General features: G+C 47.0%; 1 protein-coding gene and 1 long non-coding RNA gene across 3 annotated transcripts in view; one reads left to right on the top strand and one right to left on the bottom strand.

Moving 5' to 3' along the window:
• Positions 1-241: 241 nt before the first annotated feature.
• On the bottom strand, positions 242-11,629 carry SIX2 (SIX homeobox 2). Of its 2 annotated transcripts, none has more exons than XM_069234010.1 (2): positions 10,472-11,629; positions 242-1,232 (listed from the first exon to the last, which is right to left on the bottom strand). In XM_069234010.1, the coding sequence occupies exons 1-2, from the start codon at positions 11,035-11,037 to the stop codon at positions 932-934; spliced, it is 867 nt and encodes a 288-aa protein (XP_069090111.1). In that variant the 5' UTR covers positions 11,038-11,629; the 3' UTR covers positions 242-931. The 2 variants fall into 2 exon arrangements, with proteins under 2 accessions (XP_069090111.1, XP_069090112.1); XM_069234011.1 differs by having other exon boundaries at positions 243-1,232; positions 10,478-11,629.
• A 2,085-nt stretch (positions 11,630-13,714) lies between these two features.
• The window catches only part of LOC138295613 (uncharacterized), a 113,041-nt gene continuing 100,368 nt past the window's right edge, over positions 13,715-26,387 (top strand). The window contains exon 1 of the long non-coding RNA XR_011203643.1: positions 13,715-13,975. This is a non-coding gene — a long non-coding RNA (uncharacterized lncRNA). The remainder of the gene's footprint in view (positions 13,976-26,387) is intronic.

The raw sequence follows: 26,387 nt of genomic DNA on the forward strand, positions 1-26,387 counted from the left end.
AGCAGTCTACGTGGCAAAACGGCTGATATCAGAAAACCACTTGAAACTGCACAAATCAAAGGCAGCGCTGAGGACCTTACACTCAAGTCCAGAGACGATATGTACATGCTAATATATTTTTAGAATATGAAATATAATTCGCCCAATCACTACATTTAAAAAACGAGGGGACAAAGTAATCCAGCACTTTAAAAAAGGTACACCTAGTGTACTAACTGCAAAAAACAAAGTTTTGGTTATTTTTAAGTGAGTCCATGAACTGCCGTTTTCAAACCTCAAGCTCGTTGTCACATTAAATATGTCAATGTGCCGTAATATTTTTATTTCCATATTTTATTATAAAATAAAAGCAGAATTATTTCCAAAGAATGTATTCACACAATATGAACAAAGAGCAAGACATTAAGTGGCTGGTGGTTTGCTCGCAGCTCTTGGTCGCACTTGGAGGGGGAGAGGGGGCGTGACCGCCCAGCTACAGGTGACTGCACCGTGCCAGGGTGCTCGTGCTGGACCAATGCTCGGACCCGGCTGGCACACCCATGGCAGACCATATATACTATATACCTGCAAACGATATAGGAGTGAATCGTTATACCTTGTCCGACTGGTGTCCAAAATATGATGCTAAACAAACTCTGCCTGAGTATAATTTGCTGCAGGCAAATTGGCAACTTACATGTAAAATAAAATAAAAAAGTGACACGGCTACAGAAAAGTTCACAGCTCCCAGCTGTCAGCAAGCATGCTGTGTTGTGTAGCCACTAAAAACCATCTTTGTAAACCTTCCGACCTGCTTTGCACGTACTCCACTTGCACAGTTCATTGCCGTACCGTGTATCGTTAGTCCATTCATCCGGCCAGCCAGCGCGAGGCTAGCATTGTCCAATCAGGATCTCTCCTCACTCTGTACCAGAGTCCTGTGGGGTTCCTATTAGGGTCCGAGGTCCACCAGATTGGAAGACATGGGGTTCAGGATGGAGTCCTGTAAAGAGTGGTGGTGCATGGGGTCTGGTCCGGGTACGGGGATGGCGCTAGGGCCCTGGGGGTGACCCATGCCATGCAGGGGGTGTAGACCAGGGTTCGAGGAGAGCATCATGGCCGGGCTCGAGGACCGGTGTTCTGGGGTTCCCATGGGAGTCTTTTCCTCGTCGGAACTCCCCAAAACTGTCTTATTTTTGCCGTTCATGGAGGACGACAAGGCGTTGTGGCTGTTGGAATTCTCGCTGTTCTCCCTGTAGAGGAAAATGGGCAAAAACGTTACTGTGTGTCCTGTACGGAAGCTCACAATGGTCTACACCACAGGGGCATAAGGTGGGGGTGCGCGCGAAAGGACTGGGTGGAGGGAAGCGCAGAGGACGGCACAACCTGACAAAACACTGAGGACCCGGCGTAAGGGATGTGAGAATATAAAAGACAGCAGTGAACAAAATTACACGGATAAACCTTAAATATACCCCACCAAGCACACAGACTGTAGAAGAAGAGGTCACGTACTATGTAACTTAGGGTACACAGTAGGGTGAGAAATCAGAGGAAATCAAACACGAACAGAGCAACACGTTGTAAGGAAAGTACAGCCATACGAGGGGCAAAACTTTTGAAAATGAGCAGAGGAGGCTATATGGAACAGGCAGAGGACGAGACACATGAGCAGACTGGAACCGGAGCAGTGAGAGAGACGCTAAAGCAGAAACCATAGAGCAGAAGCCTGGAAAATGACCGGAGCAGAACAGAAAGAAATGGAGAGAAGTCATTGAACCATAAACACAGAAGATATAGAGGAGAAGGCTGACGTCACAGCAGGAGAACAGACACTCCACAGAATGAAAAAGGAGGAGAGGAAGAGACACACACAGAATAAAAACTGGAGAGAGAAGTGGCCAGACTGAAAACACAGCAGTGGCAAAGACATACACAGCAGAGTGAGAAAGCAGGCGAAGCGGAGAGACGGAGACACAAACATATTAAAAAACAGGGGTGAGAGTGCCCACACTGAAAACACTGCAGGCCAACAGTCGCTGCAGACTGGACGCACTGTAGAAGAAGAGACACAGCAACAGACTCAAAACTGCAGAGGAAGAGACTCGAGAGGCTGAAAACGCAGGCAAGGGAGAGACGCGGAAACAGAAGGAAGCAGTGAAAATGCTGCAGAGGGAGAATCTGAAACACAGAAAAATAAGAGAGAGACACGTACTGAAAACGTAAAAAGGCAAAAAACAAGAGCATTACTGAAAAAACCTTCGAGGAGGAGGCACGAAAAAGAATTGAAAGCGCAACGGATGAAAAGACGTGGGCAGGGGATTGAAAAGGCACAAACTAACAACGCAGGAAGTAAAGGGGTCTTTGACGAGGTAAACACGCAATAAATTCAGAGATAGGAAGAGGCATAAAAACCTGAAGTGTTAAATATTTAAAAGAAAGCAGCGTTAGAAATCATCATAAAACGAAATAACCATTAACGAGGAGTCCTTAAAAACAGGGAAACGGGGACGACTGTTATAGAAGTAAACGCGAAAATAAGGACGAGGGCGACGCGGGGGCTTTAAACCTCAGTGATGACATTTCACCTCACCTTGCTAAAAGGTCAAGGGTCATCTGCCAAACAATCACTTGACGTAATTCCATAATAAAAGTAAACCTTCAGGGATGTGCTTTCTGTTAGATATCTTCAGTAGAATAATGCGAGGATTACTCGTGAAATCAAGTACTGTAAACTTCGAATGGGGGACGAGTGGTACAATACTCATGAACCCAGTGCGAGAAAAGAATACACCGGCTACCGAAAATAAGTGATGGTGTTGCAACAGAGGTTTTGTGAACGTTATCACTGTGCAACGTACGTCGATGTCACGCATTTTGAGACTACATTGAATTATACAGAGACGACTACTCTCAGCTGAATGACGGCGAATATAATGGTACTGGCGACCACCAGTGCTCTTTACCGCGCAGTGCAGAGGAGCGTTGACGTCACCAGAGGACGCGCTCTTAGCAGTGGCCGACCGGGTCCAGCGTAAGGTCATTAGGTGCACTTGGAGGGAGCGCTCAGACGTCGGCTCTGCGCGCTGGCCAGTGCGGGGAAACGCAAGCACCAGTGTCCGAGGTTAGCCACGCTCGACTGCCTGCTCCCAACTGCGGCTCAGACCCGGGAAAGCCGGAACCAAAGTTAGCCACGCTCACTGCCTGCTCCGATCCGTCAGCGCTGGTATTGTCCTCGGTTTTATTTTTTGATCAGGTTTCTATTGTCAGTGGTATTATCACTTGTGATTTTTATATCCCTATCCTATTATGTTTTTGTTCGCTGTATTATAGTTGCGGCTTTCTTATTAACTATTTTCGGGCAGTGTTTTATTCTTCGCGATTTTTTATTTTTTAAGGCGCATCTGGTAACTGGTTGTTTTAATAATTATGCGCTTGCAAGATTACGCCTTCTGCCTTTGTATATTTACTTGGTGGGTCCTCATGTCCGTGTACTTCATTAGTTTATTATCACTTTAAGCTATTAACCCAAATTTATACCCGAGTACATAAATTAAAGCAGTTAACGCTTTTGAAGGCGTCTCTGTACAGCAACTAATGCTACATTCACAAGTCATCGCATCCCACGTTGATTAGCGCGAGGACAGCATTGGAAAAAGGAGCGCGCATCCGGCAAGTGACCCCGGTGCACGGGCTTGGTTGCACTCGGGGAATGGGACATTTGATATGTGATTTGGCAGCAACATATACTTCCCCGGCGGGCATTACTGTGGCACGGATAATAATGCCAGCGTGCACCGGAGGCCTCCCTGCGTCATGATGCACCTCTGCCGTTTCTGAACCCCCTAAATATCTTACATGCCGTTACCCAATGTAATGGTAATTTACAGACTTGAGAGGAATGGTTGACTCAGTTGATCCTAACTAGTCGTACACCACCGCGGGTGTCAATCGACCCTGGTATGACCCCTGTATGACCTGTGTTACCTATGTACTCGTGTTTAAACATACATTCTGTGTAATGGGGAGGTGGTCTGGGGACACCATAGTTACATAACACTCACCTCACTAACCCCAGCGATGACATACCACACACACTCTCTTCTTGTAAAGTCATCAAAAATATTGGTAATTTTACAACTTCTTGTGTTCTCCCTCTTAGTATTCTTCCTACCAATCCGCACTCGTCTCCATTTTCACCGCCCATCTCAGGCACCCTGCTTCCGGGTTAATATTTGTTTACATTATCGGCCAGTCTGTCGGAAAATCTGAAGCCTACCCCTCTCCCCCACCCCGAAATGTTAGTGACCAAGCTACATCCCTGTATGTGACGCGTCCACAAAACCCGGCAACGCCTCCTCTGATAGAAGTTTTGGGACGATGTCAAGTGCGAAGTTCAATATATCTACACGGCACAGGCCGACTTAAAATCACCTGCCCATGCGAGAGCCAGTTACTCCACAGCTATCGATACACGTGAGTTTGTCATTTGTTTTCGATAAACTTTTATGAAAAGACGGGTGTTGTCTAGTTTCACTATGTGACAAAGAAAGGCAATGCTGTAGGCTTGGAAACTCCGAGGTCGTTTGCTTTGTCTGCTTCCTCCACAGTGTATGGATAGATGTGGGTAACAAAGATGGTTTCTTGCGATGACCAGATGACTTTTAGAGTTGTTTAAAGCGGACTATATTCCGTTGTGAACTTTGGTGTGTCCTGTGTAATGAGAGCAGAGCCTGTTTATGTGACAGGCTCGAAGGCCTCTAGCAGCCCAGGTCTGTTGCCCTAGGACACAAGACACGTATCAGTTTAAACCCATCGTTCCTAATATATTGTGTTAGGTTTATAACTCTATTTTTATGTTTTGCTTCAAATTGTAGTAAAACAGTACGAGGGCACGTGTGGGGTGTTCCAAGTATACGGGTGGAGCTCCAGGGACTTGTCCGCAAGTCCTGCCAGGTATGTGGCACCAAGTTCGCCAGCACTCTAAGGACAGAATATTCCTTGGGCTGCAATTTATTCCATGTGACTTAAACTCAAATACTGACAGACGACCGCCAAATCTACTGCACCAATCTCACCAAAACCATTTCCGGATCAGCTAGGCTCCCCCTTCAGCAAGGGTAGTTGTATCAGAGCCCTCTTCCAGGTGTTATGCACTAAACCACACAGAATCACACTAACCTGCACCTCTAGAAGGGGTTGTTGCATTCCCTGAAGCGGCAGAGTTCTCTCCTTTGATCATTTAAAACCACGAAAAATAAATTATGAACTATAGGTCTAATCCATCTAATCCACCACGTCTACTAAAAGGAAAGTTAACCTGCCTGTCAGAGGAAGAGTTAATGTATCTCCTAGCTAAAACGGCTGTGTTGCTCTCTAAAGTGAGGCCTAACCAACCAAACTCGGGACATCCATTTTCAGGTTCATACTAATCTGCCCCTAAAGCCGGTAGAGAAGCTCTACTACTTGGGCTAACGACCCAAACTTAACACAGCCACTTCCAGTGGGGCATGCCCTCCATCTTAGAAGGGCAGTAGTATTCCAGGAGTAGCACTTTGATGCAGGGAGGAGAAATAAGCAATTACCTGTATATCCGTTCTTTTGTACTTCTGTGTTTTTCTTAGAAGGAAGGATGACCAAGAAGAAGACCACACCCTTCCAGGAAGTCGAGCTTTCCAGGACTCGCCCTAGACGTTAATTGGTTGATTGGTGTGTCAGCCATTAATCACGGTACTTTCCAGTGACGCAATCCTGTAGCTAGGTACTGCCAAAAACCTTTTTACCTTTTAAGTGTCTGGATTATTAATGTTTCTTTTTTTAATTGATGCTGTATGCACTGACCGCGGATATTTGTGTAATATGCAAGGACTAGCGTATTCCTCATGTAATGCTAACCTAGGGACACATGAAATGACAGGTATCGACAATGAAGGTATGAACTGACATATTTTCGGGGAAACAGAAGTAAGAAACGCTTGGAAAATGCCGAGTTCCAACCAGTGCCCCAGAATACATCTGCCACCACCAACCCCTCCAACACCCACGCTAAACAAAAAAAATTAAGGCTCCCTGCTGTGCTGTTTTGAGCGGTCTGGTGTTTACAACAGGGTCTACCGGATAGAGTGACACAAAACAGACTCTGGTTTGCACACGCTCCTGTTTAGTTTTGTACCTTTGTGTATTGACTGGTGGTTTCTTTGACCCAACATGCCCCTCGTATGGCATTTTAGAGCGCCTGTAGGTCAGGGCAGCAGAAACATATGAAAAGTTAAAATAGACAGTCACGTAGTCGTTAATTTTGCAAGCGTCACTCTCTTTCAGGCGCTTTGCACTGCATATTCACTTGTCAATTGTTGGCGCACTTTCCTTTTTACCTTTTTAAGCTTCTCCAATGTAAGGACTAATTTTAGGCATATTTTATTAACTTATTAACTTCCTCAGCTCCTACTTACTATCTCAGGCTTCCTGGCGGTGTCCCTCCCTTCAGGTTGCACTCGTTCTCAATTATCTTTGCAGAGTTTGTATTATACAGTTTGTATCTGTTTTGCCTTCGGGCACACGGGTGTTTGTTATTGTGACCACGAATGCCCCCCTGAAACACATTGGCTTTCCCGTGTCATTAATCCATCCCTGTCTTTGGTCGGTTTATTCCCTCTTCTGTCGGAGTTTGCAGTGCTTTGTGCAGTGAATGTTTACCTTGCGCTATCGCCCTATGATTGGTTGCATGCGGGTGCTTCGAGTATCTCGGTAAAGTCCCTCGCAAACGGGCATCTAAGTGCCAAGAGGCAGCGACAGTGCTTGGAAGCGTACTATATGGGGGTGTCCGCGTGGCACTGAATGCACGAGGCTCAAAAGCGCCTGGCTACAAACACAAATACTGTAACCAGTTAGCACGCCCCCACCTTGACTACGGCGTAGGCTTCCAAGATTATCGATCGGGTTCAGACTAAGTTTCTTTCTACTCAATGCATCGTTAAGAGCGAGCCCTACCGCAGCCGGAAGAGAACGGAAAAGCAGAGGAAAACACTGATGTGGGTCTGAGCAGGAGCGCGTGCTCAAAACCAAGAGAGGGGGTTCAAATGAGCTATTTATAATAAAACTGGCGCTTTAAGAAATATGAAGAACGCCACGTTTCAAAAATACAGTTTATTTTTTATTTTTTATTATTCTAAAATAAATGCAAGGAAAGGTGACGATTCACCTTTCCTGGGGCGAGGCGGACTGCGAATCGAGGCAAAGCCAAACCAAGGATAGCAGCATTAAAAGAGCAAGGACGCGCTATTCATGTAAAACGAGAGGGGACACACCAAACGTGGGAGACGACCTCACGTTTGTTCTGCGGTTAAAGTAGATAATTCAACAAAGCAACTACATTTAGGAAAATGTATCAGTGTCACGACGCGGGGTGCCTACAAATGCTGCTGAAAAGGAGCAGCGTCTGCTGGTCGGCTTGAAGGGCGACAGTTAAATACAGATCAATGAAGGAATTGGGGCCGTATATTTGGTGTCATGTGGACTAGACCCCATGGGTTTGCCGCAGTATACGCTGCCCGCATTGTAGAGGACATTCATTATGGACTGGCGCACTTTAGACTGTCTATGAATTGGGTACAGTACTCGTTAGGGGCAGTATGGATTTGCAACAGCTCGGACCGTGCAGTAATAGTTGCAGTATAGATACAGCGCAGGGCGCAGTGAGTGGAGCATGTATTGCGCTCAGTGCGGATCGGACGCAGTGTGGATTGCGCCTAGTGGAGGTTACGGTATAGATGTGGCCCAGGTCAGGGTAGGGAGGGTCCGTTTTGCGCTCAGTGTAGATTGCGCCTCGTATAGATTACGGTAGAGAATGGGGGCCATATGTACGAACACATTTTACCATAGACACAGAATGGGTAAAACGGTTTGATACATCTGGACCTAGATGTGGTCCAGGCCTGGGCGGGTAGAGTCCGTATTGCGCTCAGTGTGGATTGCGCCTCGTGTAGGTTACAATACAGATGCGGCGCAGGTCACTGTGGGTGAAGTAAGTATTGTCTCAATGGCGACCTGGGCCAATGTAGATAGGCCGCGGTAAGTACTATCAGGAGGAGTATGCATTAGGCACGGTGTCCCTACTGCCAGATATACATTGTGAAGTGCATTCTTTGTGAGCATAGCTCGTGCAGGAGTCACAGCCACTTTCCATGCAGCAGTGTTCCTGTTCTCGGAAGTAATGACAGCACATGTAAACAACAGTGTTTTACATCATGCAGCAGCTGTATGTGATTTGGGGCTTGTCGTGTTCAGATTGAACGCTGCACAAGGCCCATATGTATGAATCAGGGAAGACTGCGGAAGAGCAGTAGGTGTGGGTCAGATTAAGAGGTCCGAGGTCGAGGCACAGGTCAACAGCGCCCCCTAGCAGGTGCCCATGGGTCACGGTCTTAGCATTCTGGGCACGGCCATGCATTCTGCTACTTGCAGGACTACCTTCCCCGTCGTCAATGAAGACAGGCCGCGCCGAACAGCTCACAGGAAGCACGGGTCATCCCGGGAGCAGCGGTGGAAGTAGGCCCGGGGCGGTTTGGTGACTAGCGGCCAGAATAATGAATTAAGTCATATCCCAGAGTGTTGTCCCAGGGGAATTTGTCCCCAGCGCTGGTGTTCAGTGCCTGTATTGATGAATTCAAGACGGAGCCACACACAAACACACAGAAAACCACCACATGGTCCCGCAGGACATGATATTGTTGGTTAACTATTGATTTATTAACGCGTGTAGAAACGGAAACAACGCGTAAACCAATGCGTCCCCGATAACTATTCTTAGAAAAAAAGGAATCTTGAGAGTTAAAGAGAATCTAAGAAACAGACAAGCAAGAGCTATAATGTCTGAACGTCAGAGGGAAAATTATAGACGGTAAACCCCGAAACGAAAGGGTCGTTAAACAGGGCCTTGTGGCCCCAGGCAGGGCAGGCAACAGACAGGACATGACAACGGACCCTGGGAGATTAAATGTGGCACCAGCCAGTGCAAGGGCGGAATAGGGCATTACAGAGGGGTCATCAGACAAGGTAAAGCCACCAGACAGAGGATGTGACTCTAGGGAAGGTGGGGCAGCAGAAAAGGCAAAACCCACCAGGTATGGCGCAAGGCAGATGCCAACCTCGGACAGGAGACCAGGCGTAAGACAATAAAAAGGGTACCAGACAAGGGCACGATAGCAGATGTGTAAATAAGCACCAGGCTGGTGCCACACAGAGGACAGTTTACCAAACAAGTGAAGGGTAGTAAATAGGTAAACGAGCACAAGACTGGTGCCACGCTAGACACAGGGTACCAGGCAGGGACAGTCGCACCAGAGAAGGGAGAGGCAGTCAGACAGAGGGCGGGACCTCAGCAAGAGACGGTGACATCAAACAAAGGACACGACATCAGACAGTGAACCAGACAAGGGCTGAGGCGCCAGGCATGGGACATCACACAAGGCATGGAACAGGCACTAGGGTGTCAGACATGAGACATGTAATCTTACAGGGCCTCAGAGGAAGTCTAAGAAATCACACTTGGGAAACATCATACACGATACTGTAAAGGGACCCGGGAATCTATACTACAGCAGAGCATCAGCAGGACTATGCTAGCCTGTAAGGCAACCGGGCAGGGCCCGAAGGGGTGACATCGCAGGTCAGTGTGTCAGCCGTTTATGGCTGGACCTAGGCTTGGTTTTATGATTTGGTGGGCAGGTTTTTACTGTGGATTTCTCTAATGTTACCACAAACATGGCCAGCAGCAAACACTAATGCATGCAGCCTGTTATACATTGGGGAACATGTATACAGCCCGGCCTTACAAAGTAGAACTGCTTTGATTTGCAAATATGGGCAACTTTTTTTTTTTTAGCTATCTGAGTCGCTAACGGAGGCCTCTTCTGCCTTGGTGCCTGGGCTTTTTTCTGTCCCATTCGGAGTCTGGGCATCAGAAGAGTGACAGGGCAGAATGCAGGTGACAGGGCATCAACTTTTCTCAAACAGGGAACCTCCTCTAAAAAATGAGGTCAGACGTGCGCTAGAGACTCGGATAGGTTACAGGATTCCAGACATGTAGCATGAAGGAGAGATTGCAGGGCATCATATAGGGCATGAGAGATGGGCCAAGAAACCTTCACTGGTAAGAGAGGAGATAGGGCGTCTGGCAATGAGTTAGCTATGTCAGGGTATCAGACAGGGCATCAGAGAACCTTTACTGGCAACAGAGAGGAGCTAGGGCGTCTAACAAGAAGTCAGATGTGTCACGGCATCTTCCAAGGAATCAGATAACCTCTACCGGTAACAGAGAGGAGCCTTGGAGTCTATCAAGGACTCCGCTATGCCAGTGTACCATACAGGTGACAGCTGATTAGACGCCACTCAGAGACTGACCAAGGAACAAAACAGGGGACCGGGTTATGCCGGGATATTAAACGGTGACCGGGCATCAGAGCGGCCCTAGGCACTCAAGTCAAGTACTTACTCATACCTCTCCTTGGCCTCCGCCGCGCGGTCCCGCTGCCGCCGGTTCTTGAACCAGTTGCTGACCTGGGTGGTGGTGAGGCCGGTGCCCTCGGCCAGTTCCCGCTTCTCCCGGGGGGACGGGTAGGGGTTGTGCGCGTACCACTCCCGCAGCACACTGCGCGACTTCTCCTTGAAGCAGTAGCTGGTCTCCTCGCCGTCCCAGATGGAGCGCGGCAGCGGGAACTTCCTGCGCACCCGGTACTTGCCCACGGCGCCCAGGGGCCGGCCGCGCAGCTTCTCGGCCTCCACGTAGTGCGCCCGGAGCCAGAGCTGCTGCAGCTTGGGGTGGTTGTGCGGCGAGAACTGGTGGGCCTCCAGGATCTTGTAGAGCTCGCGGAAGTTGCCGCGGTGGAAGGCCACCACCGCCTTGGCCTTCAGCACCGACTCGTTCTTGTGCAGGTGCTCGCAGGCGGGCAGCGACCACAGGAAGCGGCCGAGGCGCTCGATGTTGCCGCCCTGCTGCAGCACCTCGCACACGCAGGCCACCTGCTCCTGGGTGAAGCCGAAGGTGGGCAGCATGGACATGGCGCCCCCTCCTGCTCGGGCACGGAGGAGCAGAGCTGGGGATGTGGACTGGGGGCGCAGGGGCGTCCCCCTACTCTTCCTGTCCGCCTCCTACAGGTAGGGCAGCGCTGCTACCTGGAGGAGAGTGAGGACATGCACGGCGCTAGCAGTCCCACGATGTCCTCTCCTATACCACCGTGGACTGTGGGTTGTAGTGCTTGCTGATTACCAGCGGACTCAGTTTAGTGGCTGCTGCAAGCAACTTTAAGGGTCCCCCAGGTGTTCACAGCAACAATAGCTTTCACAAATCCATGCAGCAGCAGCAAAAAAAAAAAAAAAAAAAGGATTCGTAGAAAAACTGCACCGTTCTCCCCTTTATTTTCAAGATACCGCTCCTGCATCAAACTTATAAAAAAGAAAAAAATCAATCCCTTCTCCAGGAAAATGTGAAAACTTTGTGAAGTTCTTTCGCAGGAACTTGACTTTGGAAGTCTATTGTCTCCGTTTTCCAGCAGCGCTGGGAGTGCGCCCCCACCCTTAACTTGAAGCCTGTCGGCAGAGTGGTGCGGACGGTGATAGAGTGCCGCAGTCTGCTCGCTCTCTCAGGCTGCCCCGGCAGCTTTTTCATAATATTATTCTAAGCGGCCATGAGAAGGGCCCGGACGCGCGCTGATTGGTGGGACACCTGACCCCGGGGCGGGCGGTAGGTGGTGGTAGGAGCCGGAGATGGGGTTGCCGTGGAGACGCTGTCAGTCAGGGGAACCCGATCCGGGAGTGGGCGGGCCCCCTCCTCCCAGGGTTGACAGCTACTTGGACTTGTAGCAAAGCCAGGAAACCTGAGACGTGACCGGCGGACAGCCGGAGGGGAGAGCAGGGAGCGCTGCGCCTCCTGAGGCTGAAGGGGGCGCTGTGGTAACAGGTAATGCCCTGTCCCGGGCAGGAGCTCCTTCCTACCAGCGCTGTCGAGAGCCCCAGGGACAAGGGCAGAACTTTCTCCACACTGTGATTGATGTCACTCAAACAGTCCACGCGCCCTTAGTGTTTCAGTGTCCAGTGCAGAATGTATAGATAAGCCTGTTACAGTATACTTTCATTAAAGGTTACTTTTCTGACAACTGTGGAGTAGTATGGCTATTTACGAGTCTCGTAAATATAATTCCGTCCAGCTGGACTTTTTTGCTGATAGCCGTTAAAAACCGCAGTTGCCAGAATGGAGATCTTGCTCTTTTATGAAGCGCTCTAATGCCGCTGGGCAAAGTTCAACTTATATATGCACAGGAAAATTAACAAATCACGAAAATGATGGGAATAATTGGCATTTTCATTACAATTAATAACCATATTAAATATAAAAATGAAAATGCTAACAGTATACAATAAAACACAAAGACATAAAAATTAAGAATATATAGTTATTATTATTATTAATAATAATAATAATACGCGCCTTTAATATGAGTGTACAGACATTCCACACGCAGGGTGAAAGCTTAATATTTTACTCTAAGCTGTTTTTTTTTATCAACTATTTAAAATGCGTTTTGATCAGGACACCCAGCTCAGTTATCGAGAGGGATTTAATGTTTGCGCTGTTGTGCCCCCAAAGCTCTGCTCAGGAATCCTTGGTGTCTTTACATTAGTGGTCGTGTGTGTATGGTAGCTCGCCCTCTCTGCTTGTGTTTTTCTCCCAGGGTGCGGAGCCGGATCCGATGTCGTGAAATCGATCCGAGCCCGTGGCTGCTGGGGCTGCTCGAAATGCTGGTGCCTGTCTGCGCGGCCCCTGCAGGATGTGGCAGATGTCCCGAGAGACGGCGGCGGCCTCGCACTGGTCCCAGCATCACATCCGGATCAGTGGAGATCTAAGGGGCTTGGACTGTCCGGACTGTCCGACGGACCTGACTGCAGAAGAGGAGGCAGGATGGAGAGGAGGTAGAGGCGAGAGAAGCGCAGGGAAGGCTGCCGCACTCCGAGGGAGTGAGGGGACCATTGGAGCTGAGAGAGGGGCAGGGAGAAGTGCTGCACCCTGAGGGAGTGAGGGGACCATTAGAGCTGTGAGAGGCGGAGGGAGGAGTGTTGCACCCTGAGGGAGTGAGGGAACCATTGGAGCTGTGAGAGGGGCAGGGAGGAGCGCTGCACCCTGAGGGAGTGAGGGGACCATTAGAGCTGTGAGAGGCGGAGGGAGGAGTGCTGCACCCTGAGGGAATGAGGGGACCTTTGGAGCTGTGAGAGGGGCACAGAGGAGTGCATCCTGAGGAAGTGAGGGTACCATTGGAGCTGTGAGAGGCGCAGGGAAGAGTGCTGCACCCTGAGGGAGTGAGGGGAGGAAAGAAACAGTGAGAAGCGCATGGAAGGGTGTTGCACTCCTAGGGAGTGAGGGGACAGATGGGAATGTGAGAGGACACGGAAGGGTGCTGCACCGAGGGAGTGAGGGGGCCAATGGGAATATGAGTGAAGCTTGGACTAGTACTCCACCCGAGTGAATGATGGAAAGAAGGGGCTGCGAGCGGAGCACGGCAGGGTGCTACACCCCGAGGGAGTGTGGAGAATAGGGGGAGTAGGGATGAGTGTTGTTCCCTGAGGGAGTCAGGGATCTTTGTATGGAGAGCGGGTAAGGGTATGTGTATGCACTGCATCACTGCACTCCCTCCCCCCTCCCCAGCTAGACCCGGCGGCGAGGGAATGGACCCTAGGGCTCGACCCTAACCCTGGAGAAGTGCACCCCGTACTGAGAGTCTTCCGGCAGATACCCGCAGCGCCTCGGACGAGCATCGATGCACGAGGAAGTCGTGAAAATACTTCACCAGGGGCCGATGAGCAGCAGGAGTGTCCCAGTCTGCGCCGGGAGCTGAGAACCAGCGTAGCGCCGGGGACTTTGCCCAGGAACCCTGTACCGTTCATCACTTCGTGTTTGCTTCAATTGTGATATGTCTTGCCATGTGGCTTAGTTCTGGACTCGAAGGTGTGTGTGCGCGCGTTTTTCAATATGTTTACGTGTGTAGCGCTGTAGCAAGATCTAGTGGAACTAGGGTGCACGTTTTCAGCAGGCATCGACTACTATACAGACGCCTTTAAATCGCTGATTAGCATCTATAGTGTAGTCAAAGCAATCTTAAAGCACCGGCAGATTGTCAGTTGTATCGTCGTGTCTTTGAGGTGCTACTGAAAAAACAACAACAAAAAAGCACGCACGCTCACAGACAGCATTGCCTTTTACTAGCCGAAATGCAGAAGGCATCTTATTTTTCATTTACGCAACTGCCATGTATGACGGCCTGATGAGCAGTGCACCTGCTTGTCAGCTGCAGGCTTCACCTGACTAGGGCAGAGGCGAGTGTTGCTCCTTACGGCTCACTGGCTTCTGCTACTTACACATGTGCGTTACACGCGTGTTTGCACAACACGCATCCCAGAGCGCTGATCACCGGTGCTCGAGATTACGTCTTTCACGTCGCTGTTGATGTTGGAGAGACTATCGAATGGGCCACGGAGCTCACGCGAAATAGCGCCTCACAAATTAGAAATGGACTTAAAGAGGTCGGGGTAAAGCTTTAGCTAGGAGGATGGTCTGCTTCAGAAGTTAACACGTTTTAGGGTTGTGTGTCCGGCGGCATGTAGAATTATGTGCTAGCCATATGTAAATGCGTACTTCCAACAATACAGCTTGCTTAACACTGTATAAGAAGAGGCTGCGTGTGAATGAATACACGTGTGTCACTGTTGAGTTATTGTGTCAACAGAATGCATTTGTGTTAGCTCATTATTGAACGGCGTTTGCGCTCTACTTGAGGCTTGTGTTCTGTGCTATGTGTTTGTGTCTCTCATTAGAAGACGAACTTTGTATTTCCGAGTACTAATAATTTCCTTTGTGTTCGTGTATTACTGGAACTCGTATTTTGGACGTGTTAGTAGCGGTGTTATTGGGAGCTGATTATATACAGTTTTTATAGACATATGTGTCCCGTTTTTGCATGGTTTAAGTATATTATTGTTGGAAGGCGCGTGTATTCCGTATCTTAGAATCTGTTAGTCTCCCGTGTTATTGGAAAAAGTCTATGTCCTATGTTATTCGAAGATCTTTGTGGTGGTGTCTTGCTGGGATTAGTTTGTGGCTCCTCACTGGTGGAAGGTGTTTGTCTTCTATTAGTGAACGGAGTTAGTGTCACTATATATCGCGAAACGTTTGTGTCCTGTGTTATTGGAAGTGGTTTGTGTGTTATTGGAAAGTAGTTTCGCTCTCTCTGGTGGGAAGGAGTTTGCGTCCTTGTATTTTTGGCATGAGTTTGCTCCCGTATGTTATTTGAAGTACTGTGTGCGCCTTTGTTTTTGAAAGAGATTTGTTCCTTGTGTTATTGGAATCCGATTGTGTCCCGTACTTACTACTGAGTTGATGTCCCTTGTAACTAGGGGTTTCAGTCTTGTGTTTTTAAAGTTTTCATTTTTTTTTAATACGTTTTCCCCGTGCTAAAATGTTTGCTACGGTTTTATTGTCACGAGTCAAGTTTAATCTTTAATCTATTAGGTTTGATTTTATGCCGAAACAGTAAAACAAACTTTGGAAAAAGCATACAATATATCATGATTCATACTGTCTTAAGTTTTACTTAAAGCTTATGTTCTGAATTAATAGATTCCGTTTCTTCTCTACATTTTTAGGAATGTCCTATAAGTTTTGGGGACTTTGTGCTCCTTTATTAAAGAGCCAGATCTGGTATTGTGTGCAAGAATGTCCCTGTGTTATAGGAAAGAGTGTGTTTCCAGTATTTTGAATGAGATCGATTCCTATACGATTAGTATCATATAATATCACATATTGCGATGACACTGGGAGGGAGGGAAGTGTTGCGTCCTGTACTCTGGAAGCGGTATGTGCTTCTGTGCTCTAGAACCAATTTGTTGTTTTTAATATGGGAAGGGGTTGGTGTGCCCGCATTACTGGGTTTTATTTATGGCCTATATTAGTAATTTTAATTGGTATCGCTGAATTATTGGAAGGGTGGAAGGCACTATATTCGAGGAATGAGTATTTCCTTTCTTGTTGGAAAGAGCTCGTGAACTTTAATTGTGAAATGAGTGTTTTGTTTTTTATTGGATGGAACCTGTGAAATGTATTTGTGGAATGAATATTTCCTTTATTGTTGGAAGGAGCTTGTGCACTTTATTTGTAAAATTAGTGCTTTTTTTATTGGAAGGAATCTGTGCACTATATTTGTGGAATTAATGTTTCCTTTATTATTGGAAGGAGCTTGTGTACTTTATTTGTGGAATGAGTGAAAAAAAAGGATCTTGAGCGCTAGATTTGTGGAATGAGTGTTCCCTTTATTACTGAAAGGAGCTTGTGCGCTATATTGATGAAATTAGTGGTTCCTTTATTATTGGAAGGAACTTGTGTACTTTGTGGAATGAAAAATAGGAGCTTGTGCACTATATTTGTGGAATGAGTGCTTCCTTTATTATTGGAAGGAGCTTGTGCACTATAGTTCTGGAATGAGTGTTTCCTTTATTATTGGAAGGAGCTTGTGCACTATATTTGTGGAATTAATGTTTCCTTTATTATTGGAAGGAGCTTGTGCACTATAGTTCTGGAATGACTGTTTCCTTTATTCCTGGAAGGAGCTTGTGCACTATATTTGTGGAATGAGAGTTTCCTTTATTAGTGGAAGGCGCTTGTGCACTATATTTGTGGAATGAGAGTTTCCTTTATTATTGGAAGGAGCTTGTGCACTATAGTTCTGGAATGAGTGTTTCCTTTAGTATTGGAAGGAGTTTGTGTCACTTCGCCTTTGTTAGATTTTACAGCCTGGTGTAATAGGACAGAACTTCTGTCCTGCATCAATGGAAGTAACTTGCGTTCAGTATATGTTGTGAAATGAGTTCGCTTCCTCTGTTACTGGAAAGAGTTTGTATCACTGCATATTGCCTAGACTTTATTTCTTTTCACCAACGGAAGGAGTTTGTCTCTCTAAAGTATTGCAAGACATTTCTGTGCTGCTGTATCGGAGGGTGGTTGAGTGTTTTGCATCTGTGTGTTGTTGGGAAGACTTTGTAGTTTTGTAATGTAAGACGGGGTGTGGTACTCTACATTATTTGATTGTAGATGTTTTCTGCACAAACCACTTATGTGGAGTCGCCTGCTGCCCTTGCTGTTTGTGTTTTTATATATCTGCAGCGGAGTAACTTTTTGACGTCTCTGTCATAGCAAACAATCTGGTGCAAAGACTTAGTTTGCACTGGAAATAGTTTGTTTCCTGGGCATTAGAGGAGTTTGTGTCCTTGTATGCTCAGCAGGAGCTGGTGCCCCTATGTTACCCGGGGGGCGTGGAGAGCTGGCAGGAGCTTGTGTCCCTTTATTTCACGATGGAGCTCTTGCCCCAGTTTTATTGCAAGAAAGCGCAGTCCCTGTACTCCGAGAAGGAGCTAGTGCCCCTCTGTTACCCGAGGAGCTCTGGCCCTTGTGGTATTGTCAGGGTATTGTGTCTGCCTAATCGTATCACTTTAGTATAAGAGGGAACTTTGCCCCGTGTTATTGAAAATAGATTGTGCAACTGTGTTCTTTGAAAGAGCTAGTGTCTTGTTGAAAGGCGCTTGGGCCCCTGTCCTCCTGGAAGGAGCTCGTGCCCCCTGTGTTATCTGAAGGAGCTTGTGGACATGTATTATCGGAAGGAGCTCGTGCCCTCTGTGTTATTGGAAGGAGCTCGTGCCCCCTGTGTTATCTGAGAACTAGCTTGTGGACATGTATTAACGAGGGGAGATCGTGTCCTCTGTATTATTAGAGGGAGCTCGTGTTCCCTCTGTTATCTGATGGAGATTGTGGACATGCATTATCGGAAGGAGCTCGCGCCCCGTGTGTTATCCGAAGGAGCTCGTGCCCTTGTGTTATCTGAAGGAGTTTGTGGACATATATTAACGGGAGGAGCTCCTGACCTCTGTATTATCAGAAGGAGCTCGTGCCCACATGTAATATCTGAAGGAGCGTGCGGGCATGTATTATCGGAATGAGCCCGTGCCCTCTGTATTATCAGAAGGAGCTCGTGCACCTCTGTTATGTGAAGGAGCTTGTGGACATGTATTATCGGAAGGAGCGTGTGCCCCCCTGTGTTATCTGAAAGAGCCTGTGGACATGTATTATCGGAAGGTGCTCCTGCCCCATCTATTATCGGAAGGAGCTCGTGTCCCCATGTAATATGTGAAGGAGCTTGTGGACATGTATTATCGGAAGGAGCTCGTCCCCGCTGTATTATCAGAAGGAGCTCGTGCCCTCTCAGTTATCTGAAGGAGCTTGTGGACATGTATTATCGGAAGGAGCGCGTGCCCTCTGTATTATCAGAAAGAGCTCGTGCCCCCATGTAATATCTGAAGGAACTTGTGGACATGTATTATCGGAAGGAGCTCGTGTCCCCTCTACTACAGGAAGGAGCTCGTGCCCCCTGTGTTGTTGAAAGCAGCTGATGCTTCTGTACTCTCGGAAGGAGACTGTTGATCTCTGTTATAGGTAGGAGCTCGTGCTAAACGGAGCTCGTGCCTCTTATATCAAATATGATGCCCCTGTGTTCTCCAAAGGAGATTGTGAGTCTGTACTTCCGGAAGGAGCCCAGGCCCCTTCTATTTCGGGAGCACCTCGTGCTCCTGTGTTGCTGGAAGGAGCTCGTGTCCCTACATCATTGGAAGGTTCATGCATATTTATTCTTCTGCTTGAATAGTGTGAAGCTCGTGCAGTGAAGTTGGCTCACAGGATCTCATCTTTTCTTCCTAGACCGGAAGCAGGATGTGAAAACTTCTTATACTAACAGCGCTCAGCTTAAGAGAATTTTTGTTCATCCTAAAAAAGTTAGGAACAACCCTTTCAGGGCTCCGGGGCCTACAGCCTCACTTTCTAATCTAAACCATCGGATATTCCGCTCAGGAAAATCGGAGAAATTATATGGCGCTCAGTTAAAACCTGGGTTGAAGCCGCTCTGTAATTAGTGAGACGCCGTCAAATGTCTACACATGTACTAGATTTTTTGAGACATCAATTTTAACACCGAAAAAAGACTGAGATATGTGTGGCAATTGTCAGTAACTTAAATACTTTTTCGGCAGAGTGTATAGTACTAACGGAGCCACCGTTTGCTTCTTATTTTGCTAAATATAAATGTTGGCTGTATATATATATATATATATATATATATATATATATATATATATATTTATTATTTATTTATATATATACACACACACTTATGTATGGTTGGTAATCATGAATGCAGCAAACTGAAGCAGAGGCGCTTCTAAGCGTGTGTGGTTGTACAGACGGCTCATGAAATGTTCGTGGGATGGATGTACAGACCTGATGTTGACTGTCAAAGAGGCTACACGTTATCCATTTATAAACGTGGACGATAGAGGTACACACCACATCTTTAAACACTTTCCCAGGATCTCCTCTTACTGGGTTCTCGGGGATCTACTGAGAAGAAGTTTGCTGAAGTCCCAGAGATCCACCGAGGAGATGTTTCTGGGACAGCAACGTAAAATCGGGTTATCCTGTTGAAATGTTTTCAATGAGTATTGGAAATCATGTGATCAATGTTTTATTTGGATACGTATATTATGTAATTTATTTTAAATAATAATTTCTACTCGTTCCGCTGTTTGTCACACTATTCTCGGTCTGTATATCCCGTCTTTATTCATCTATTCACTCACCTACTATTCGGTTATGAGTCCATCCACCCAGTCGTTCACCCTTCGTAGTCCTTCCGACTATCCCTACATTTAGACCAGCATCCGTCCACCCGCCTTACAAATTCAGAAGTCCAGTTATTATCTATTCATTCATCCATCCATATTAGCTGCCTTAAAGACGCCTTTTGTGTGGTAATGAGAGGTTACTTAATCCCAGATAACATAACACAACAACAAAACATTACCATTGCACTACCCATCGCCAGAGGCCAGCATACATCCATCCAGCCACCCACCCACCATCCGTCCGTCTGTCCAACCATCCACCTATCCTTCGCTCTCCCCATCCATCCAGCCACCCATCCAGACCAATGTCCATCCACCCACAGTGCTGTCACTCTTTAAAACCCTTCCACATAGCCATCCCACTATATCTCAATAATTTGTTGTCCTTCCTGGAGCATGGCAAACATAAATAGCCCTGACAATTTGTATGTGAGGGATATGAAGTTACTCAATGTGTTTGTAATGCAAAGCTGCTCTTCTCAAACCGTAGGCACTCGCGTAAAAAAAAAAAAAAAAAAAAAAAAAAAAACACCTTTATCGCTTGATAGCTACATAGATTTCAATGTGCTATTTATTACCATTGTTGAGAATCAGGGGAGATTATCCAGGTCGTGTGGGTCATATGACCCTTCCCTCCCTCAAGACTTGTAATTAATTGCATATGACACTAAGCACATCTGCATGTATGGTTTATGCCATGCAATTGTGTATGTGGCATAGTTATAAACCAATGTGTATAACCACACCAGAAGAAGAAGGGGGTTACATCTGCTTTATCTGTATAGTTCAACAAATTATGTTTCTAGACAGATAATGTGTCACACAATGCTCCTTTTGACCTTTTCTTGCCACATAGAATAGATAATTGTGGGATAACCTGGTGCTCCATAGTTTTTTAATCCCATGGTAGTGGCCTACGGAGCGGGTTTTGGATTGTCCTTATGATATTGAAACCCATATTCTGCATTGACGGTGAAATTCACACCTTCCGGTGAAATATATATTTTTTAAACCACTGTATTATTTGCAATAAAACCACCACTAAGGTAATATGTGTTTGTGTGCACCAAAAATTCATGTTCTCTGTAAAGTGACACTAATATCTATCTGTCTGTCTGTCTGTCTGTCTGTCTATCTATCTATCTATCTATCTATCTATCTATCTATCTATCTATCTATCTATCTATCTATCTATCTATCTATCTATCTATCTATCTATCTATCTATCTATCTATCCTTATGGACCCGCATCCATCTGACAACAGAATCATGTGTTCTTTGCAACAGTGTGAAAGAGGCCAATACATTATTTAACCTGATATGGCTTTCAGTTCTCTTTTGCAGGATGACATGACCTTTATCCCAAACCCCAAAACCGGGACATGTATTTAAAATTAAAGAAAGCGTCGGTACACCGGGACAGTCTTCTGAAATCCAAGACTGTCCACAGAAAACCGGGACTGTCCAGGGAAATCCGAGACTTTCTTTAGGGTAATCCGGGGCATCTGGTCACACTATTAGACCTGCAGGTTCATGTATAGGAAGACAGCGGCTCATATGTATCAGTGCCACGTGCCTTTTTTAAGTATAGTGCAGTTTATAAGAATGGCTTCCTATAGATGCACAGCTGCCTCCCCTGGGCACTGAGGGCCACCTCCACCATTTAAAGGGGACTTGGGAGCTCACATTGTGGCCACAGTGAAAGTGCAAAGATATGTTTCAATAGGAAGGGTTTTTTGTGTTCTTCCCGTGGGCGCCAACACTGTTGTTGCTTGTCATCCTTTTTTGCATTAAATATACAGGGTGATGTTATGGTCAAACAAATCGCGCATCATCCAAGCCTCCGGCAGGTTTACGTCTCTACTTTGACATTAAAAAGAGCTGACTTTCAACATCCAGGTCTCTCATGCGGTGCAGTGTTAAAGTGTGACCGATGACCCGTCCTGCTGCTCCTGTAAATCAGAGCGCCTCCCTCTGCGCAGTGTTAGGGTGGGGTAGAGGGTCGCGTCCCCGGGCAGGCCTCGCGCGCAGCCTATCTCTCCATCAGTTGTAATAGCTTTACACCGTGACCCAGATACGCATGTTGGCTCATAGAAGATTACCTTTAGGAGCCCAGGGAGGTCTGTCGTTGGCCACTCCCAGGAGGCTGGTTTCGCAGCGGTAGGGTACCGGAATATGTGACAAGAGCCTGTTTCAGTTAGGTCTCCTCCACCACTGAGAACCCAGGCTGGAAGCACCCTGTTTCCCTCCCGTCGACAGCAGCCTTATGATGTAGCCTCTGGTTCAAGCCCTGAAGTAACCAGGGCGGCTGCCACTAGCCATGGCCACCTGTGGCACATTCCCCGGGGGCTGGCCTAGCAAGCCACATATACAGACACATATGCACACGCAGGCGCGCGCACACATACATACACACACCCAGCAGCCCCATGATTTAGGTTCAGGTTCAAGCATTGAAGTAGCCAGGGCGGGCTGTCACTAGCCGTGGCCACCTGTGGCACATTCCCCGGGGATGGCCTAGCAAGCCACATATACAGACACACATGCACACGCAGGCACGCGCACACACATACACACACCCAGCAGCCCCATGATTTAGGTTCAGGTTCAAGCATTGAAGTAGCCAGGGCGGGCTGTCTATAGCCATGGCCACCTGTAGCACACTCCCTGGTTGCTGGCCTGGCAAGCCACAGACACACACACGCGTACACACACAAACACACCCAGCAGCCCCATGATTTGGGTTCTGGTTCAAGCATTGAAGTAGTCAGAAAGGCCTGTCACTGGCCAGGGCCACCAGCCAGGCGTCTTGCACCAGGGGTAGCCCAGACTGGGTAGGAACACCCGCCCCTGGAGCCCGGTGAATTAGGCTCGGGTTCCCTGTAATGGCCGCCCTCCTGCCTCAGCCTCCCCCTCTAACCCCAGGCCGCTGCCTCGACCTCCTTAATGCAGCTGATTGCTCCAAGATGCCGGCACAGCGCGGCAGGTCCATTCCTGCTCCCAGCCCCGGCTCTGGTGCACGTTTTCTAAGCAAGGCCCCGCTTCGCTGCAGTGCAACCCCGAGAGCTTGATTGACACTGCCCTCGCTAAAGAAATAAGGGTTTAAGGATTTATTTTCTTTATTTTCCAGCGTTTTATGCGATCGGGGGAGTGTTTAGGAAACAAAGTACACACAGCTCTCTAGGAGCTATTTTCAGTAATTAATGTCAGAGTGCAGGGAGATTATTTTGATATATTGGTTATGGTAAAGAAAATATTGGTTTTTCCTCCGCCTATCCCTAAAACCTTGTAAATGTTTATACTCTCTCACCCTATTCCTTGTTTCCTCTCGTGCTGTCTCTCTCACATTCTCATTTCTCTCTCTCTCACACACATGCTCAGTGTGATCTTAAGGATTTTGGGGGCCCTGGGCAAGACATTTTGGGGGGCCCTGGAAAGAACAAATTTACATTTCATTGCACGTGTACAGCTAATTCAAGCCAGCATGATCCCAAACTACAAGACATTTTGTGTTAAAATTTAACAGTGTCACACAAAAACTATTGAAAATGGTCTTGCCAAGACCCCAAAAATCCTTGAGGTGACAACGGGTAGAAAGGGTAGTAATCAGAGAGGTTTAGATTGAGAAATAGAATAGACAGAGAAAGAATATAAAGTTCACTTTTCCATGAGTGCTTTGGGGAGGTGGGGGCCTTGGGCAGCTTTGCCCATGCCTTACCTCTCTGCACTCTCTGCTAACCTGTTTTTTCTTATTGTATTTTCTCTCATCGGTTTCTAACAGTTCCCCGCTCTACATGTTCCAACCTTCGGATTTTGGTTTAGTCTTGTTCACTCTCACATTGTCTCTCTCTCACACTCCCACATTGTCTCTCTCTCACAGACTCCCTGCATGTCTGTGTCTCATTCGACTCTTAGGGCCAGATGTAGCAAAGGTTTTTACCCATTCTGTGTCTATGGGAAAAAGAGTTCGTACATATGGCCCCTAGTGTCTCTCACCTCTTCGGTCACTCCTTTCGCTCCCTCTATATCTTCTTCCTGGTACCTCTCGCTCTCACACACACTCTCTCTTCCTGGCACGCACACGTGTATTCACTCCCCCAAACATACACATACACGATACATAAACCACACAAATATAAGGCATACAATTCCCCATAAACAAAGATAAACCCATAAGAGCACACATGGACACCAATACACATACAAACACAGACATACAGACATACACACACACACACATATATACACTCACAAACACACTCACACTTACATGCACACCACACACATACGCACAGGTGTGTACACACGTACCCACACACACACACCCACATGCGCATTTGCAAACCTATAAACACACACAATTTTAAACTCTTTGTTTATCATTTGTTTTCAGTCTCTTTCTCACGGTTCATTTCTCTCCTCTGTCACTTTCTTTTGTAATAGTTATTTTTCTCTGCTTCAAGCCCCTTTACACTCTAGCCCATATTTGTGTCATCCCACTCTATCATCCCTTTGCTTCCACCTTCCTCTCAAACTCTTCTTTCTTCTCCATGTCTCTCCCTCCTCTCTGTCCTGCTGTCTCTCGTTTTATGCTCTGTTTTCTTTTCTCCCACTCTTTAGGTTTCTGTTCTCCTTGCACACTCTTTCCATTTCCCCCCTCTTACTCCTTTCCCTCCTTCACTTTACGCCGTTCATTCTTTTTTCCTTTCCCTCTCTTTCATTTCCCGAACTATCGCGTGTTTTAGTGACACCAACCCACGCGCACTTCATATGGGGAGATGATGAGTCACGTTGTGTCAATAAGGCGCGCGCACGAGACAGTAAACGCAGCAGGCTACTGAAAGGTGTGTAAGTTACCGAATACTTTGGGGGCGTTGGAAATTCTGCTCCAGCACTGCCCGTGCTTCTTTTGCAGCCGCTCCGAGTCATTCGTACCCTTTCAGGATCGGAAAACATCGGAGATTATTTGATAAAGTATCGACCTAGTGAAAGGCACACCCCGGGACAGCGGTGGACCCGGAGGGACCCTCGAAGGACCCGCAGGGTGTGAATTGCTGGCCAGGGAACTCATAAAGTATAAGGACATTTTTCTGGTTGTTGAGGCCCCCGGAGCGTTTTGCTTCTGTTTTAGATGCTACGATGAATTTTGATGTTATTTAACACCTGCAGCGGCAAAGTTCCAGTCAACAACCGCAGACGCGAGGGTGCGCGAGCATATTTGAGCTATTGTGAGATCTGCGCGGTTCGGTTCAACTAGAAAACACACAGCAGCTACACCCCGACGTTGCGCATTCAAGGGGACGTGCTGCTGTGAAAAGGCCCAGAAAAGAGCACAGAAAGGGTGTGTTGCTGTCTAATTCCAGAGCTTCCGACCAGAGTCTACCGGACTGCTTCTAGTAGGTGATTTTAGAACAGGCATTCCTCCAATACAGTAACAATCCCGGCTTTGGAGACTATCCCACCGCGGTTTAAAGTCACGGTTTTTGGAGTGTTCGGTAGGAAGTTCTTGTCATGGCAGGTTCCAAGTGCACGTCGTAGAAAATCTGCCTCAGATTCCTGAAAAACTCGCGAGGCTGGCCTCAGGTGACGTACGAGGACCAGCCGGGATTCGAAAGCAAGTACCGGCGCTGGGACGCCCTCGGTCGGACCTGAAGAAGCCGGGGGATGCGCGGTTCTTTGCTGCACAGGGGTTTATGTACCTTCCAGATTGTTCGCGGAGGCGGGCTGAGACCTCGCCACACGTTTACGGATTTAATAAAATCCGCCTTGTCCTTAGCACTGGCCATGAATAACCCACCCTGCTCTTAAAACGCTAACCTAAGTACATATATTGCAAAATAGTGCCTTGGTGGAAACAAGTCTCGTTCCAACTTCGAGCGTGTAAATGAGCAGTCCACAGCAATAACGGAGAGGACTAGGCGTTATTAACTAGAAATTAACTTCAAAAGAAAATGCAAAAAGTGAGTACAGAAAACATAGAGACGCTTAATGTCTTTGTAATCTTGTGGGGGGCAGTAGACCCAAACCTAGGTGCCTATTGTGACATACTGCATTGAAGCAAACGTCAGTTAAAGTCTAGTGGTTCGTCCTGGTCAACACTTTTACGTTCAGACTAAGAAACTTGAAAACTTTTTCAGAACTAAAAATCCTCCAGTTTGCATACCTTCTTTTCACAGTGCTGCTGTAGTCTGAAGCTTCAAGCTGAAGAGTTCTAAGGGGGACATGTGAAAACCGACTTTCAATGCCACTTACCGTCGAGATATATATATATATATATATATATATATATATATATATATATATATATATATATATATATATATATATATATATCTTTCACAGCTGCTCGAATTGTTCCTAAATATCTAGGGTAACATTTCACGGATTGCCGTGAGAGATAGGTTTCAGTTTAAAAATTAGTGGTGTTCGAAATTTGTGTAATTTGCTTTCACATAATCACATGAGCCTATGTCAAAATCATGCAAAATTACATGTAATTAATATGTGAAATGCAGATCTGTCATTTTGATCTATATTTTAGCGTAAAATGCATCCTTGCATCAGTATGCATATACACTTGAGCACCGCAAGCAACAGCTGCTCACATTCTATATTTATGTTCGAATAGTATATTTGCAGTG

The sequence above is a fragment of the Pleurodeles waltl genome, chromosome 5 (assembly GCF_031143425.1).
Source record: "Pleurodeles waltl isolate 20211129_DDA chromosome 5, aPleWal1.hap1.20221129, whole genome shotgun sequence".
NCBI classification, from domain to species: domain Eukaryota; kingdom Metazoa; phylum Chordata; class Amphibia; order Caudata; family Salamandridae; genus Pleurodeles; species Pleurodeles waltl.